Source organism: Vicia villosa, unplaced genomic scaffold (genome assembly GCF_029867415.1).
Source record: "Vicia villosa cultivar HV-30 ecotype Madison, WI unplaced genomic scaffold, Vvil1.0 ctg.001241F_1_1_2_unsc, whole genome shotgun sequence".
Classification (NCBI taxonomy): domain Eukaryota; kingdom Viridiplantae; phylum Streptophyta; class Magnoliopsida; order Fabales; family Fabaceae; genus Vicia; species Vicia villosa.
In genome coordinates, this window is record NW_026705547.1 from 1 (window position 1) to 19,342 (window position 19,342).

General features: G+C 33.8%; 2 protein-coding genes and 1 non-coding gene across 4 annotated transcripts; 2 read left to right on the plus strand and 1 right to left on the minus strand.

The window, feature by feature from the left end:
- Positions 1-2,189: 2,189 nt before the first annotated feature.
- LOC131634154 (small nucleolar RNA R71) lies at positions 2,190-2,296 on the plus strand. Its single transcript, XR_009293494.1, has one exon. It is a non-coding gene; the product is annotated as a small nucleolar RNA R71 (small nucleolar RNA).
- Positions 2,297-5,686: 3,390 nt separating this feature from the next.
- Positions 5,687-10,429, plus strand: LOC131634150 (abscisic acid 8'-hydroxylase 1-like). The gene is made up of 9 exons (XM_058904806.1): positions 5,687-6,185; positions 6,753-7,077; positions 7,445-7,594; positions 7,795-8,046; positions 8,145-8,231; positions 8,345-8,423; positions 8,570-8,676; positions 8,758-8,876; positions 8,958-10,429. Exons 1-9 carry the CDS (start codon positions 5,941-5,943, stop codon positions 9,064-9,066), a joined length of 1,473 nt encoding a protein of 490 aa, XP_058760789.1. The 5' UTR covers positions 5,687-5,940; the 3' UTR covers positions 9,067-10,429.
- Positions 9,513-17,636, minus strand: LOC131634149 (toMV susceptible protein tm-1(GCR26)-like). Of its 2 annotated transcripts, XM_058904805.1 has the most exons (10): positions 17,279-17,636; positions 16,563-17,192; positions 15,479-15,685; positions 14,910-15,125; positions 14,574-14,784; positions 13,969-14,216; positions 12,802-12,980; positions 12,457-12,710; positions 11,530-11,691; positions 9,513-9,537 (listed from the first exon to the last, which is right to left on the minus strand). In XM_058904805.1, exons 1-9 carry the CDS (start codon positions 17,411-17,413, stop codon positions 11,540-11,542), a joined length of 2,232 nt encoding a protein of 743 aa, XP_058760788.1. In that variant the 5' UTR covers positions 17,414-17,636; the 3' UTR covers positions 9,513-9,537; positions 11,530-11,539. The 2 variants fall into 2 exon arrangements, with proteins under 2 accessions (XP_058760788.1, XP_058760787.1); XM_058904804.1 differs by lacking the exon at positions 9,513-9,537 and having other exon boundaries at positions 11,363-11,691.
- Positions 17,637-19,342: the final 1,706 nt, after the last annotated feature.

The following is a 19,342-nucleotide window of genomic DNA, read 5'->3' on the forward strand; positions in this document are numbered from 1 at the left end:
TGATTATTATATTGTTGTCAATGCAGGTTGCTTATGGTAGTTGTGGACCTTAAATGTTGTAGTTGTTGTTGAGTTGCATTGACTTGTATGACATGCATCATATGTCGTTGTTGTTGTGAAGAGGCTGGTTCACAGGTTCGGTGTGGGACTTTATGACTTATCCCAAACTTGGTGTTGGGGCTTGGATCTTCGTGAGGGGTTTAGAGTTTGCTATTAATTGGAACCCGATTCGTATGAAGAACTAAATATTGAGTCAGTACCGCGTGCATATAAAGTTGAGTTGTGAGTTTGCTTCAAAGTGAGGATCGTGACGAGCATTAGTTATTTCGAAGTTGCATTGCATTACATGATGACGAGATGTGTGTGTAAATATGAGCAATCTTGTACGATTTATATGTGTTTGATTATGATGTGGGTGAAACAAAAATACGTGTTTTCGTGGTGCATGTATGACATATGTGTGATTGAGTTGTGTGTGAATCTATCCTAATTGTTTATGCACCATTTATTATTTGAATGTATTCTCACCCCTTTAGTCGGAGTACAGATAAGCAGGTAAATGAGTAACTACTTAGAGTTGGAGGATGACGAGTGGCCATTCTTCTTTTAGTTCATTTTGTATTTTGGATTACGTTATCTGATTCTATAACACTGGGTGAGGGCAAATGTTATTTCATTCTGCTTAATTATGTTGCGAAGTTGGATGTTATACGCTCAACGTTTTGTTTTTTTTTCTGTTGTTATGTCAAGTTGGTTGCTGCAATTGTTTGAAAATTTAACAAAGTATTGAGTCATGGCATGCATGCTTCATATTATGTTGTTTGATAAATTCCGCTGCGATAACAGGTGTTGCATGTTTTAAATTTTAAGTTCATATGTTACCGAACAGGTTGTGCATTTGTGATGTGTGTGACATCCTAATGTGATTAAGTGTTATACCTTGATTTAATTGTTTTATTATATATGGAGAAATTAGGTTGTTACACATATACCTTAGCACCAAATAGAGATATAGAGTCTTTCACCTTACGTAATCAAGTCCTCTAGAACCACCATATAAGGCTTCTTGCCGCAGTGGGCAAACCATAACCATCACAAATTGTTATAAACCTACTATGTCCTTGCATGGGTAACATGCACACATGTACTTTTTGACAAGTACATTATGTATAGAATTTGCAAAAGTTCCACAAACTTATTAAATTGCTTCTCAATTTTAAATTTTGAAAACATTTGTGGGAATTATATAGGTGGTTTGTATGGTGGTGGAGGAACATAAGGTTTTTCTTTTTCCTCCTATACAACCTCATTTGTTGGTTGAACCCTTTCATTCTCCTTATTGTCACTCCTGTCTTTCTCTTTATGGTCATCAAGTTATTTCCCATTTCTTTGGGGGCAACGTTTAAATTCCCTTTTAGATTTTGTTCGGGTTATCCTTGAATTGTCCTGGGAGGTTTAGAGGATGAAACAAATTTGCGTGCTCCTCGGGAGATTTAAGTCTTAAACATTTTATTATGGGTGACTATGGAATCTACCTTAGATGTTATATGCCTAATGATTTCATTTGTGTGCAGGTTCTGATTTTGAAACTCATCATTTTTTGTTTGAGTGATCACAAAATTTTCAATTAGACTCAATATTGGACTTTTTAGGAGTGAAATCACCCTTTTGTCCTTGAAAACCTAAAGGTTCAACTGCTTATAGGGGTAGAGGTGTTCTTGTAAGAAAATTTTTGGTGGTTTCTGCACAATGGGTTATACGTATTAGAATATGGATTCCCTCTCTCAAAATTGTTAGGGTAATTAATGTTCTGCAAACTAGACTCTCCATTTGAAATCATTTTACACTCAAAACTAGCATGATCAATAATCCCACAAATCTCACAAGGTGGAAAAGTGGGGGTGACAACAATAGCGTTCAATTTATCAAACTTTTGAATAAAACATCAACTTTAGAAGCAATATGACCTAAAACAACAATTTCAAACCAAACCCCTATTGTGAGGGAGGACGCTCATTAGACTTTAGGTCATTTTTCCATTGGTAGTGGTTTTGTGACATATCTTCGATGATAACATATGCAATCTCTATAATTTTGGTCATTAAAGTTCCTCCTGCAACGACATCTACTATCATCCTCGTGGTGTATAAAAGCCTGTTTTAAAAGTATGAACAATTATCCATTTTTCAAGCTCGTGATGAGGGCACAACCTTAACATCTCCTTAAAATACTATCATGCTTCATAAAGCGATTCTCCGTTCTTTTAGGTAAAATTAGTGATTTGATTCCTTAATTCGACAGTTTTATTAGAAGGAAAATATTTGGCAAGAATTATTTTTAATTCATCCCATATTGTGATGAAATTAGAGGGTAGAGAATGTCGTCAAGCTATAGCTCTATCCATTGATAAAAAAGGAAAGAGTCTAACTATAATGGCATCGCGGTGACTTAGATTCTCTGGGAGGATTAAAAGAATATTTTGGTGGAATCGATGAAAAAAATAAAAATTAATATTAGAACAAAGTCTTTGGCAACGGTGCTGAAAACTTAATAAGTCGTAAGTACACGATTTATATCAACAAGTAAAAATATTGTTCCATAAAGACTTGTTATGATTACCGATTCTTTTTATCTTTTGGTCAGTTAAGAGAAATGATTTAGTTGACAAAGATATAAAAATAGATAAAAACATATTTGTATGAAAACTAGCAAAAGTGTTACAAGGAGTTTCTCGATAAAAATCTATATGCATTTCAACGTTTTTAGTGAATAAATCTCCCCCAAACGGATGATATTTGTGTCCTTAATAACTCAAAAACCAACTATAAGTAATCTTTCATTATAAACGCGGTTGAACATTAAACAAAATATAATTGACGATTTTGCAATAGTTGGAAGGATTATGGTCGTAGAAATGGCAACAGGTGGGCAGTAGTCCTCCCTATCAACTTGTCTTCTTTTCTACAGCTTTTGAAGTTCTTAGGAATTCTTCCAACAGCTTTCGACATTGAGTCTTTAACACATGAACTTGAACAATGTAACATTTCTTCTCCTTTGCATTACTGAAACAAAGTAAAGTAATATAAATAATAGTAAAAATGAAAATAAAATCATACTCAAAATACTAAATTAACAATAAAATCAAGCTCTAAATATAAATATAAACTAATATTATCATATTTTTACTTTATGTTTTACATTTAAGTTTACACAAAGCTGAAAGCACTTTACTTCTTGAGCTTAAATTACTATTTTTCAATCTAACAATATGCTTTATTCAAATATACCCATGAGATGATTTTTATTAACTGCATATTTAGAATTTAAAATGAGCTACAATTCAACCTCTCCATCTAGTTCTAGTGAGAGACTCTTTCACTTTAAGAGTTTTGTAAAATTATTGTAGAATCCACATAATATAGCACACTCATTTGAGTTTTAATTAATAATAAATTAAAAACCTGTTTAAATATGCACTCTTTCCGTCCGACATAAATTGTGATAAATAATTTTATCAAAATTAAAATAAAATCATAAATAAAGAAGAAATAAATATTTTACCAAATTAACTATTGGTGATTCTCATTATCATAGATATAAACTAAAAACAATAATTTGAGAATAATACATATAATATAATTAAATAGTTTTCTTTAAATAATATTTTATTAAAAATGACAATTCTCTATTTTTTTTACAAATAAGACCATTATTAGAAAATAGAGTGTGTTATTAGCCCTCTTTAAAAGAGTTACTTAATCATTGACTGAAAAATAAAATTTTCCTTATCAAAAAAAAAAAGAAAAATAAAATTTTGTTCTTGCAAATCTAATAAACTAAAGTAATTTTAGAAGTGATGAATAACAAAAAAATAAAATAAAGTCGAGCCATGTCGACCTCCCAAAATTATTGGCCAATAAAGTGATAAATCCGCCCACACAAAAAATTAGTGTTTGGTTGAATAAAACCCTAATAAAATACTCTATTCATCTCATTATAAATATCTATCTCTTTGATATTGCTCTATCTCAAATTAACTATTATCTTATGATATTAATAAAGTATTAACTACTATTCTTTAATAATATGCTCTTATTTGTTGTATGTACCATTTAATTATTTCTTGACTACAATTAATTAAGATATTTTAATAAATAAAACTTGTTGTATTATTAAATCAATATAACTAATCATGCAATCATCGTTATCCTTATAATTACCACTTTTGAATAAAAAGGTGGATTGGGACAGTGGGTACGACGTTTGTGGAACTGGTGAAAACTCCTCCATATCCTACAAACTCGGAGCACGCCACAAAGATCAAATTATTAAAGTTGACAATTATTCAACAAAAAGAGAGAGTTCTTGCTTTAACGGTGATTTTGGAGCATTGCAAGTGCATAGTAATGGGTTATGCTATGACCCTTACCACCCTAGTTGTCATTTTCACACGTCCATAATATCCAACCATTTTATGCTACTATTCTTGAGGATTAAGTGACATTCCATCATATTTCAATTCAATCTATTCTCTCTTTAAGGGAGAAAATTCAAATTTCCATTTTTGTGTAAAATTTCAAGAAAATTGTTAAACAAGCTCAGTGAGTCACATCATAATATTGTTGCCTATTTTAGAATTTAGAATCTAATTCTAAGGTAAAACACTATTCCACTCTGACCAATCGTGTGCCATTTAAATATCACTTTTTTTTAATAGCCATTTAAGTATCACTAAAAACTGTTTGGTTAATCATTAGTAGGCAATAGCACATTAGATAATGTAACAGTTCTATTTATGTCACTTTGTATATATTGGAATAATCTTATTGGACTCAAAAATGTATATCTTATGCAAAACATGTCAAATGAACTGCGTGAATATTAGACCACCGCATTCTTAGTCGCCGAACCTGAACTAAAGTCCATGTTCCATCTATTTTATCATATGTGGACTTTGAGGCGTCCAAAAGATAACGATTTAAATCATGTCACTGAAAGAAAAAACCATCCCTCCTGCTTGTCTGCCCCAAAAAACCCTCAATAAATATTTCAACCTCATGGCTTTAGAGAATCATTACCTAATCTTATCAAACTCTATCCTACAAAATTTTTTGCTATCAAACACGTGGGCAGGCTCTCACCTTATTGTATATATATTTATATCTACAATACTATAAATACATCAATAGTTTTAAAATTTATATTAAATTACATAAATTATTCCACCATATTATCAAAATATTTACACAACAATAATAATTTTCTTCAAAATGGAGAAAATTTGGGTAAAATCGAGTAAATTTATGTGATGCTATTCAATTTTAGAGAGGTGAAGTTGATTTTATCCAAATTCAAAACTTCACTTCCATTTTACTAATGATTTAACTTGAAATTCTTACCCAAATTTGTTAAATTGAGCGATTTATACAAGATAAAACTTGATTTTAACAACTATATTTTTATTTTAATGTTCAAATCACAACCATTAACTATAATGCCACGCTCAACTTGTATTATTTCAAGTAATGTAGCTTTCAAACAACTGTTGAATAGTGGGATGCATTTCAATCAACATCCAAGTCTCTTATATCACAACCCAAGTTTAGTCCACTATTTTTTAATGAAGAATTATTGAATCCAAATATTTACCCGCTTTAATGATCAATATGTGAGGTTCTTTTGAATAATAAAAAATCGCTTTCTTAAATGACAATTTTTAGATTAATACTGTCTTCTAGTTATAGGAATCTTTAAGCTTTGATACTAGCAATCTTTCAAAAGATGCTCTTCATTCCAATATTTTATAAATCAAAGCATCTCAACTTCTATATATAGCATTATTATAAGTGCTATCTAGATGAACCATACTCAAGACCTTGTTGCTTACTTGGCTTTTCTTCATAGCCATTGTTTAGAGAAAGGGCAACAACAAAACAAGAGATGTGGGATCTATCAAGGGAAAAACTAGTAATGGTAGTGCAAAACTATTATGACATAATCATGGTCTTATTTCTCTCTATAGGATTAACATATTTAGCTTCAAGAGCTTGGAAAAAAGCTACAAGCAAGAGAGAAGACATCCCTGGCCGGCTTGGATTACCTCTAATTGGTGAAACTTTTTCTTTTCTTTCAGCCAATAATAGTACAAGAGGTTGCTATGATTTTGTCAGACTTAGACGATTGTGGTAAGTGATTTATTTCAATCTTGATATGTACAAATTCAGGAATCCTCTCAGGCATATAGTGGCTGATTATTGTTGTATTGTCTAAGGCTAAACTATGTTTTCATGGTTCTATTCACTTCCATTTTTAACAAAATAGTATACTACATATGTGCAAGTCAACTGTGGAGATTTTTATACTAGCACATAATGGAATCAATTAGAAAATGATTATTAATATGCGTGTTTTCGTCTAAAACCAAAATACTAGATCACACCCTGTTAAGGGAGTGAACTCCCCTACCATTTGGACTACCTCCCTTCGCCATGCCAAATCCAAATCGTTTGATACCAAACATAGTTTCCAGAGTGTTAAGACCAAAAGGTGATCAGTGTTTTGGTTTAAATATGCAACTAAACAATAACCTTGATTATTGAGTTCTAATCCTAAATATCCAAAGTTGAATATTAGACCAAAGTATTTTTCAGAAGACAATCATATTTATTATAAAGTTGTACGAATTCTGATAAATAATAATTTGAAATACTTGCCGATGGAACACGGGTGATTTGTTGGTTTGATGTAATTAGGCACGGGAGATGGTTCAAGACAAGGCTATTTGGCAAGATTCATGTATTTATTCCTAATCCTGAAGGTGCGAGGACCATATTTGCTAATGACTTTGATCTATTCAACAAGGGCTATGTAAAATCAATGGCAGATGCTGTAGGAAAGAAAAGCTTGTTGTGTGTACCAGTTGAGAACCACAAAAGAATAAGGCGTCTTCTATCTGAACCATTCTCCATGACTTCCTTATCTGCATTTATCACAAAGTTTGACAAAATGTTGTGTGGAAGGCTGCAAAATCTAGAAGGAAAGGGGAAAAGTTTTAAGGTGTTGGATTTCTCAATGAAGGTAAAATCAAATTTACTTTCCTTTTGTACACAAATAATATATTGATATTTTCTGAAAGCACTCAACTGTAACAGTATTTAGATGGTAACTCAATTAATCTATAACTGTAACATTTAGAAGGTAAATCAATCTACATTTATAGAAATAAAACTCCGACAGCATAATAGTAATTAGGTTTTTATGTCTTCATTTTCACATCGCAACCCCAACTGCGGTTACATGAGCCGTAATTGACTGCAGTTTTTTGCAATAATCAAAGACTGTGACTTCGACTATGACTGTTTAAATATGAATTTCAAGTTGAAGTTATACTGAGATATGGTGTGAGTGTGACTCCTAACTCCTATGAAATGTTTGACATATATAGATGACATTTGATGCAATGTGCGATATGCTGATGAGCATCACGGAAGATTCATTACTACGACAGATCGAGAATGACTGCACTGCTGTCTCTGATGCTATGTTGTCCTTTCCAGTCATGATTCCAGGCACAAGATACTATAAAGGCATCATGGTTAGTGATGTTTACACATTTGTGATTTATTAGTTCTGGTAAATTATAGAATGGCCTACTAGGATTAAATTTGAGTGATTGAGTCAGTTATTCGCTTCCTATGATTACTGAGTAATTTAAGGGAAAAAACAAACATCTAGTTTTTACTTTGTCTTCCCTAAAGTTTTATATGGTTGAACTAAATACTATAGCTTAAGCAGGGTCGTAAAAGGCTCATGGAAACCTTCAGAGAGATCATTGCTAGACGTAGGACGGGAGAAGAATCTCCAGGGGACTTCCTGCAGTCCATGTTGCAGAGAGACTCATTTCCAGCCAGTGAAAAGCTTGATGACTCGGAAATTATGGATAATCTTTTGACATTGATAATTGCGGGACAGACTACAACAGCAGCGGCAATGATGTGGAGTGTAAAATTCCTACATGAAAACAGTGATGCACAGGACATACTCAGGGTAAGATGATGATGCATGGCTCTATTATAATTATGATAGTAAAATCATGGACCCGATAGATCTAAATTTATTATCATAATGTTAATCTTGACTTGCAGGAGGAACAGTTGTCTTTAACCAAAATGAAGCCAGAAGGAGCCTCACTTAATCATGAAGATATCAACAACATGCGTTACGGTTTGAAGGTTGGAATTTAGAATTAAAGCAACATTACATAACTAATAAAAACGATTACTTGTCTACAAAATGGTACTACAGAATTACTAAAATGTCTAGAATCTCTCGGTGTTTTATCCAGGTAGTTAAGGAAACACTAAGAATGTCTAATGTCCTGTTATGGTTTCCTCGTGTTGCACTTAACGACTGTACAATTGAAGGTAAACTACTCAACTCCTTTAAAGATATTAATAATTAATAAAATCAAGTTTCTCATTAGATTTAGCTTCAACTATTGGAGGGCTTCTATTATCTGTCTCTCTTTTGTTCATGGTAGTCTTATTAACTATACAAATGTCAACAACAGGGTATGGAATAAAGAAAGGCTGGCACGTTAACATCGATGCAACTTGTATACATTATGACTCAGATATATTCAAGGATCCATTGAAATTTAACCCACAGAGATTTGATGTAGTTAGCTCTCTCTCCCTCTATTTATTTTTTACGACTTTTCTGCCACAGAAAATTATTTTTCACTAATTATATCTGCAGGAAATGCAAAAGCCCTACAGTTTTATACCTTTTGGATCAGGGCCTAGGACTTGCCTTGGGATGAATATGGCAAAAGTGACAATGTTGGTCTTTTTACACAGGCTAACTAGTTGTTACACGTGAGTTTTTTCTGCCATGCCAAAAATCTTATCCTTTTTTTATGAACAAATGAACGAGAATTAAAAGATACTTCTGTGTAGGTGGACCCTTGATGATTTAGATACTTGCTTAGAAAAGAAGGCACACATACCTAGACTAAGGAGTGGCTGTCCAATAACATTGAAGTCCATAAGCAAGAGCATGCCATAGGCATAGACAGGTGTCATGGAGATTTATCACACGTGAAAGCCCAAGAACGATGCAGTATACAGCTGGGTATATGAATGTCTGCAGACTTGTGAGATTTGAGGCAAACATCATAACAGGAGATAAATCTGCTCAATAATTATTAATGCATAATCAAATTTCTCCACCACTTTAAAGAATTGATATTGTTAATCTGTTTAGTTTGTATACTATATATAAATATAAATTAGAAAATAACTTAAGTTGCAACTTAATCTGGTGGCGGAGGATCATGAGACTTTTTATACCTTGAGGGTAAATCAACACAAAGAATAACCAGCAGCTTGTTAGAACAGTTCATGCGAGAAGAGAACCACATTTCGGGTGTTTTGTTCTGTTTGAAATGTTGAAAATCTTGGATAGCATTGCATAGCATAAACCACCTAAAGTGTTATAGCGGTATAGCCGATAATGGGATAGCTGCTAATGCAAAGACTAAAAACCAATGTATAAAGTAAACATAAATACTCAAAAATAGACTAGTAAACAAAATTAAAGAGATCATCATACTTAACAGTTAAAGAATCTAAAGTATAGAATAATAAAAGTTAAACAGAGAAGAAGCTGAACTAAAAGTAGGAAGAAGAGCAGATCGATTATTTGTGAGCAAGAAGATAACATTACTATTCAAAGGGCTCAGATGGAAATAGTTTGAGTTTGATTTCGGTCCAAGGATCTGTGGGTTATGGCACCACCTGGCTTTATATGGAGCAACCACATGGCTTGGCTTTGTTGCTCAAGGGGAGTCAAGTCTTGTTTGCAAGTTACAAAATTCACTGTATGGTCTAAAGCAATCGCCCTGAGCTTGGATTGGAAAATTCAGCAAGGTTATTAAGCAGTTTGGCTTGATTCGCCGTGAAGCTAATCATTATGTATTTCTTTAAACGTTCATCTTTGAACAAAGTCATTTATCTTGTGGTGTATGTAGATGACAAGCAACATTCACTCAACCAATTTCATATCAAAGATTTAGGTTGATTGCATTATTTTCTTGGAATTGAAGTAGCTTAATCACAAGCAAGCATAGCAATCTCTAAGAAAATATATTTTTGATATCTTGGGATACTTGATTGTAAACCAGTTAATACTTCTATGAACCCTAATGCGAAGCTTCAACAAAATCAAGGGGAGTCATATACTCGCCCAGGAAGATATGGAAGGTTAGTTGGGAAACTTATTTATCTCACTATGACAAGGCCATATATTTCGTTTACAATTAGTGCTGACTCAATTTCTCAATTCACCTTGTGATAATCATTGGGCCTTGGGGTGTTGCAGTTGGGATCTTGAGGTAGATTAAAGGGACGCCTAGGGAAAGACGTGTTTATTTGGACAAAGATCATACCAATATTATTGGATATTCAGAGGCAGACTGGACAGTTGATATGAATGACAAAAGGTCTACTTCAGGTTACTATGTTTTGATTGGAGAAAATTTAATTTCATGGAGAAGTAAAAAGCAACTTGTTGTTACAAGGTCAAGTACAGAGGTAGAATGTCGTGCTATGGCCGATACTACTTGTGAACTTTTATGGCTGAAGCACTCGTATTGAACTTATGTGTGATAATCAATCGGTATTGTATCTTTCTTCAAATTCGGCTTTACAAGAGAGGATTAAACACACAAAAGTTGATTGTCATTATAAGAGAGAAGACCTTTTCTGGCATCACTAAAACCTCTTCAGTGAGCTCAAATGATCAGTTAGCTAATATTTTCACCAAATCTCTACAGAGACCTCAAGTTGATTATATGTATGTAACAAGTTGGATGCATATGATACATATGCTCCATCTTGAGGGGGGAGTGTTGAACATTTTTTATTTATTAGCATTGATATAATTTCCTTATATTTTATTTTTTCCTTTCTCGAGAGATTCTCTCTTGTATATAAATTGGCACAACCTCGTTGCAAAATACATGTTAATCATTTTAAACTACTCAACTGTGTAAACAGAATATCTATATATCAAAGGGATATTGCTATTGCCCCGACACTTTTGATGGAAGGTATGTCTGACACCAACACGGCACCGGCGGCACACGTGATTACATTCAACTAATTCACTGTTTCAAATTTTTATATGTCTCTGTCATTACCGTGTCCAGGGTTTGTGTCGGTGCTTCATAAAACATAGTTGATCCACACTCCTTCATAGCTATATGTATTAGGGACCAGGATGCTTAGAAGTTTTAGATATACTATCGGCAGTAAAAACCAGTGTTAATAACTGGATTAGGCATAGATGACAAACTACGATATGTTTCAAGACTCATCACTTGCACTTTATTCTTTAAACTACACCCTTACATTTGCTTCATTATTTCCAAAATTTGTATCATTTTATCCTAGATATCAAACAGTGACAAGCAGCCATTATTAGCAATGTGGCATACAGAACACTGACATGATTAAAGTGCACACATACATATTGAACCTCAATGAATAGAGATTGACTTGTATTGTTTGACTGTATTTGTGATAGCCTGTTCCACTGGTAGTCTTTCCATGCTTGATGCCCCATAAAAACCATGGACTCCTTTGGTTCTCTTCAATATAAATTCTGCCTCTTCTGGACCAGAAATTGGGCCTGCAAATTCCAGTACATTATTCTCAACTGGGACTAAAAGATGACAGACACAGACCACTACTTTTAGACATTGAGAACAATAACAATGAGCAGTAAGGTGTTCAATAGCTACATCACAACTCGGCCGCTAGGAAAAAGTCCCCAACAAATTAGAAAATAGAAATTTAGCACACCAAGTAAGACCAAACACAATAACTATTGAGGTTCAGACAATTTTGCTCAGCCATGGCAACAAAATAATTTTCCATTTAACGATTACTATTACCATTCTCAAGGATCTCTAACCAAAATACACTCGAGTAATAATTCTCACTGAAAAATCATTCAAGACAATTCCATAAATTTTCCCCACTGGGTTTGACATTTTTCACAAAAATCTTCCTATATGCTCGCGACTCAAATGTAAGGCCTTGGGTAGGAAGATGTTTCTTTTAAACCTTCAGTAATTTGATGAAAAACATTATAAACTGTCACTAGGACCTATAATTTAACAGCTGACAGGAGAACACTAAATTTACATATCAAAATACATTAATGAGCGTTGCTATGCTAAAACAAAATCAAACACCTCCCACCAACACCGTATAAATTATGTATGCTATAGGATCAGATTATGCTTGGCACATTTTGCAAAGTGAAAGAAAAATAATAAAAAAACAACCCACAATACTCTATGAAAATACGGTGTTGATGAAGTGTTATGTGTTTACATAACATTATCCTACACTATACACAAACAAAAAGGATTTCAGGTGATAAACATACCCCCATGACATAGCACAATAGTATTAGGATTGATCCTATGTGCTGCATCTGCAATAGCTTGTACAAGAACTACACTTTCATCAAGTGAAACAGCTGTTTTTGCGCCTATGGAGCCTGTTGTGGTTAGACCCATATGGGCAACAATAATATCAGCACCAACTTTAGCCATTTCAATAGCTTCATATTGATTGAATGCATACGGAGTTGTCAAGAGCCCCAATTTATGAGCTTTTTGGATCATCTCAACTTCCAAGCTGTTAATTTAATATGAAAACAAATCATTTTGTAAGAGCTGTAACAGTCCAACTCATGCACTGTATTGACAAATCTTCACATAACGCCTACCTGTACCCCATGCCAGTTTCTTCTAGATTTTGCCTAAAATTACCATCAAACAACCCAACTGTTGGAAAGTTTTGTACCCCAGAAAATCCAGTAGACTCCAGCTGTTTAAGGAAGTGATCCATTCGTCGGAAGGGATCAGTTGCACATACACCAGCAAGAACTGGTACCTTCTTTACCACCTGAAAACCAAAGATCAGTAATCTTAGACAAAATGAGAAATAAAGAGATTCATTGCTACTGTGACAAGGGATTTTACTATCACATAAAATTTCCAATTTATTACTCAAGATAACTATCGATGGTTAATAATTATTATAGCTGGATGCATCTTATCTCAAGAATTAGAATTTAATAGTTCCTTAATTGTCATGAAGTAACTCTCCCAAAAGCATAGGCTACTAGATGAACTTGCATGAATGACCTTTTACAGCAGATCTCTAACCTTACCTTTCAGGTCAATTAATGAAATTGTTAACACTAAATGTTCAAAAGTTCATATGAGAACCATATATGCAGGTACTTATGTGGGTTCTTATGTGTAAGAACCAGCTATTACCCATGCACCATTGGTAACCCTTGTCATGGACACCGCGTATAAGAATGGTTCTTCTATAAGAGCCAGTTCTTAAAACTTAAGGGTTCAATTGTGGGACACATTAAAATTTCTTAAGGATTCTACCATTAGAGTGAAATTTGTTCTTAAATTCTATTTGCAATTGTAGGACCCACTAAAAGTATGTTAGAAACCCAAACTGGGTTCTATCATTAGAGATGCTCAAAACTTAATAATGCCACCAGTATATTGTTTGTATATTGTTTGTGATGACACAGACACAAAGTGTTTTCTGCTTTCCCAACATTTATCCTCAAAACCCCATTATCCCCTCTGAAATCTTTCTTCAACATCCTCTCCCATAGTGATGTATCGCTTTTTTTGTGTAATTGTTTTTCCACAATTACAATCATATTTGGCAACATTAAATTTTTTAGCATGTCCTACTTATCACCTATATTTAACAATAATCTTAAACCCTGTGTATGTTCAAAATTTAAATTAAGAAGCATCCGAAAAATCAGCCACTTGAGAGTGAAAAATACTTGAACACAAGTTAGCAATTGGACAATATTTTCAGTATCTAAGAACAAAAGTATAGAAATAAGATGTACCGGCAGAACTTCATTGGCCATGTCAAGCACAACAGCATTAGCATCGGCAAATGGTAATAACCCTGCTAATGAACCTCTCCCAGCCATTCGGAAGCGCCCTGAGTTGTACAATACTATTAAATCAACTCCTCCAGCTTCTTCAAACTTGGCAGATATTCCAGTCCCAGCACCGGCTCCTATAATAGGAATTCCTTTATCTATTTGATATTTAAATTGCTGCAGTATTAGCTGTGTTTTCTTCAAAGTTTCTGCCAATAGAAATGAAAATAGAAGTTGGACATAAAGTCAATTACTTATTCCAAATTCAACAGAAGCTTAACACAAAAAGAAGCTATTGCCATTGAGTAAATTTTTTTCGGGCCAACATCCTAGCACTAATTAAATTTCATGGAACAATCAACACAAATAATATGGAGAAAAAAAGCGGGAAAAAGAATTCTTTATTGCAAAACGGTAGCAATTGTTGGAAACCTGGGAAAAGAATATGCATGTTATTTGAAAGGCTGAACCACTAGAAAGTCATAATTTATTTACATCTAGAACTGACATTAACAAAATAATTGTGAACAAGAAAAACAAAATGCAAATTTAAATGAAATGAGAACCTGGTTTTGCATCTGGGAATTCATTAGGTGCATAGACAATAGTCCCAAAGCTTGATTTATTTGAAACAGAATCCTCAGGGAAGTGTTCAACAAATTCAGGAATGGCTACTTGTGGATGAGTAGAACCTTTCTTCTCATTAACCTCCAAAAACGCATCCACTAATGCATTTGCAAATTCAAGGTCATTAATATGATGGGGATACACCTTCACCTGCACAACTCACATCCTTGGACCATAAAAAGTCCTCCTAGAAACAAGTAAAACAAAATCCGTGCAAAATTGAAACTTTATAGAACACAATTATGCTCAATAACACTAATAAGAAATTATAGTACCTGTCGAATATCATCGGGCTGAATAAGCCTTTGTAATTCATGAAGAAGTGTACCAGTTGCCTCCGGATCATAAAAAGGCTTACCAGGTGCATCTAAAGCAGATATACCCTTTTCTGGAAGACAAACACAGATCTTAGATGATGAGCTGTTCAGTTTATTTGCTATGAAATCAGCAAATTTCCTGTTCTCATCCACTGTTGTTCGCATGAGCGAAACCTGGAAAGAGAATCAATGGATTTATTACATTATCATGAAGACAGAATCAGCCATTTTAGCACGTTAAACTTATTTAATTCCAATGCATTTTGAGAAGTCCAATATAATATCACCGATATACCTTGCTTTGGTCAATGTCTCTGGAAAATATGTGACCCATTTACTATTTTCAAATTGAAAGTGAAGTAGTAATCATGGCACGTGTGATTAGTTTTCAAGAAAAAACAAAATGGAACGCCAATATACTATATGCATAATGAAAGTGAAGTAGTAATCATGGTACACATATGAGTAGTTTTCAAGTAAAAACAAAATGGAACGTCCTAGTCATGTAGAGTAGTACTGGTCGTCACCTGCTTATTGTGTTCATATATATTTCTCTGCTGAAAAGTGTGTGGTATGGTATCTTTTGCTCCAAAGTTTACCATGTCTAATGCTCCCACACTCAGGACCAGGGGGATTTTCTTCTCTATTATGACATCAAAGCGAGAACTATCACAAGCCATTACGCCTCCAACTATGTAGTCTGCTACTTCTGTTGTTGTGATGTCCAAAACACCCTAAGCAAAATACATAAAATATTTAAATAGAGGAAGGAATACATAAAGAAGAATCTGAAACTAGACAAACAGAACACAAGTGATTCCACAGAGATTGTTACAGTTCATTTTGTGTCCCATACAATCATGTCAATGAAAGTTAAGTGTCTCTGCTTTTCCAGAACAGCCTATTTATAAGCAAATCTAAAACAAACTGAATAAGTATTGGCAACCATGAGAGTAAAAATGAAATTTGCAATCTCCATACATTTAATATGGTAATAAGCAAGCTGATCAAGCAGGCACATCCATGTGTGTACTCCCTCGGGAATGAACTATAAGCACAAAGAAAAGAAATAAAAAAAGTCATTGTATTTGGTCCAAATTTTATATATCAAATACATTGGATTATTGATTACTTTTTAATTCATTTTTGCTTATATTTCATTTCAGAGGAAATATAATATAATAGGTTTTGACCATGCTACTCAAATTTGTTAAAACTTTCAAAAAAAAGATAGAAAGACTAAAAAGTGAGTTTTTAAATTCAGAAAAGATAAACCAACTTCTAATGCTAATCTTCCAAAGTATCTGCAAAGCTCCAATGCTTCAAAACAAAACAAAAAACATATCACTACCAAGGTTTTAAATAACGGTCGCGTAAAGGCTTTCACAAATTCGAGGTGTTGCGATACTGATTGCAGTCGTCACGGTGTGAATTAACCATAATTTCTTTTTCATCATAAAAACGGTAAATAACAGTAATATCAATATTGGCACCTTCCAATACCGTTTTGTTGTGGTTGTTACTGCAGGTAACGGACTGTTTCTTAAAACCTGACAGCTAACTAAAATTACATTGTTAAATGCATATAAAGTTAGCTATACTCTAAAATACCTGTATAAATCCTTCTCTAATCAAATTCTCCATGGCTCTGCCACCAACTCCAGTTGCATGAAAAACCAAGCTCTCATAACCCTCTTGATGCAACCTATCTCTAACAGCATCAACACAAGGTGTAGTAACCCCAAACATAGTTATACCAACAGTAGGCTTATTAACAACTCGAGAAGAGTCACTCTGAACCCTTCCAACAACCATCCCAGCAAAAGCAGCAGCAGCATTGGAAAAAACCACCCTACTAACACTATTCACACCTGCCACATCAACAATGGACGGAAACAACACCAAATCAGAAGTCCCAACGTAAGGTTCCGTTTGGCCACTAGCAACAGTTGATACAATGAGCTTTGGGATCCCAAGTGTAAGAGACCTGAACGAAGATGACAACAGCGATGTGCCTCCACTACCACCAACGCCGATAACGCCTGCTACACATTGATCCGAGTTAGATTTCTGTAAGAATTGTTGGAGCGATTTGCTCATAACGGAAACAGCTTCGCCTCTGTCTTGTGGAAGAAGATTGGCCTCGCTTGAGATAACATCATTTCTGGAAACGAATGTGAAATCTGGTAATGATTCTGGTGCGTTCGGACCGGTAGAAACATCAACCACCACAACATCAATCTGGAAGATATGAATTTGTATAACATCGATTGAAATGTGAATGAATGAAAACGAACGATTATGAGTGTTAGTACTAGTAGTAGTACCTTTGGGGAAGTGTGATCGGAGAAGCGATGGAGATTGGAGCGAAGTGAATCGGAGAGATATCGGAGCTCGTGGAGCTTGGTGTCTAGGGTTCCGACGCAGAAAACGCGAAGAGTGGTGGTGTTGTGGCGTGCCATCGAAATTTAGTTGAACGGAAAGTGAAGCGATGAAACCTTTACTACTACTACTGATACTTTACTTGAAATTCGATTCATTTTGATATGGTGTTACGTGGACAGTACGGTAATTGCCACTGTTGCACTCGCCGTAGTTTCAACCGACACCGACGATGACACCGTGGACCCTCACGTGGTAGTTGCAACGTGTTAGTTTTTTTGTTGTTGTTGAAAATTATATATTATTTTATTGGAAACATAGTCCTCACCAACTTATTATATTCTCCATTCGGAGAGAAGAATCTATACTTTTCCTAGTAGATAGAGCCGATTAATGTCTGATCTGATCTAATAAAATATAGATATAAATAAAATAATAATAATAATAATTAATTAATTAAAGTTTAAAATATGATTATTAATAATTATTTTATTAAAATTAGGGTATTTATGAAATATCAATATTAATTTCCATCTTTTAATGTTAAAGGTAGTGCATCTATCATGTAAAATATTTCTACATTGTTATTCAATTGGGACTCATCAATCACATGATATTTTTTAAAATAACAGTGCGACTTGACATTTAACATATTCGTGATTGTTTGACTGTGTAAAATTATTTTACATTATCAATGTATATTTTTTTTTCTTAATTAAGTATAAGATTTTTCCTGTTATAACATTTATATAAATTATATTATTTTTATTTAATTTATCAAAAATTTATTTACTCGTGTTTTTTAATGATTGTTTATTTAATAGTATCGATATATGGTTTCTAAATAAAATATATAATTATTTAACACTTATTTAATTTCAAAATATTTCAAAATTTCTAAAAATATAAATAATTATAATTATTTTACTAGAATAACTCAAACATATATTGGATTACTTTGATGCATGATTCTTTCTACCCATATGTTAACGGGTGGACGGCCGAAATGAATTTTGTATAAATTCCTAATTGACGACAGTATTCCATAATGGTTGAGTTTGTGAACTGAGTCCCATTATCATTTATTAAAGACAATACTTTTTGGCGAACCTACAAATGAGTTGCTTATAGTGGAAACTTCACACTTTTTCTATTGTGATTTTGGACACGGCTTCAGACTCTATTCACTTTATGAAGTAGTCAACTCCCTCGATCAAGAACTTTAACGGACCTAGTACTAAGGGGGAATGACCCACGTTGATCATGCCCCCTACTAGTAAAAAGGTCAAGGAGACGTAACATAATGAAGAGTCTCGGTCGACGCATAGAAAAGATTGGAATGTATTTGGCATTTTTCACATTTTCTGACAAAATAAGTGTCTTCCTTCATTAGGGTTAGCCAACAATAACTAGCCATTAATAGTTTGTGGGCGAGTGCTCACCCACCATAAATGTACATACATCATTTCTTCGCAAACCTCCATCACACCTTCTCCAACTCATTTGGATCAAGGAAAGGTGATACGAAGGAAATATGAAACCCATTTCTTTGACTTCTTTTTCATATTTTCGGCACGTGAAACATTTCCACCATTCATGTACCGAGTTATGTTGTTGTTGTTAGTCAAGCTAGTTATCTTTTAGGGTTTTTTTCTTGTTGTTGAGACACTTGACCCTATAGGTTTTATGTTGTTGCTTTTGTTTAATTATGTTGTTTTTGTGGATGTAATAAAAGGTTTAATGTTATTGTTGTTGTTTTTAATATGAGATTCAAAGTTTTATGTTGTTTTTCTACAAAACATCAGATTACAACTTCTAACACACCACCTTATTCATGTTTTCGAGACTTCTCATCCCAATATTTTTCTTCATCTCGTCGAACCTGACTTTCTTCAGGGTGTGGTGAGTATATCGGCTAGTTTTCAGTCTGACTTGCAATACTCAAGTTCAAGCTTTCCTTTATTCACTTGATCCCTAAGAAAATGATACATCATTGATATGTGTTTACT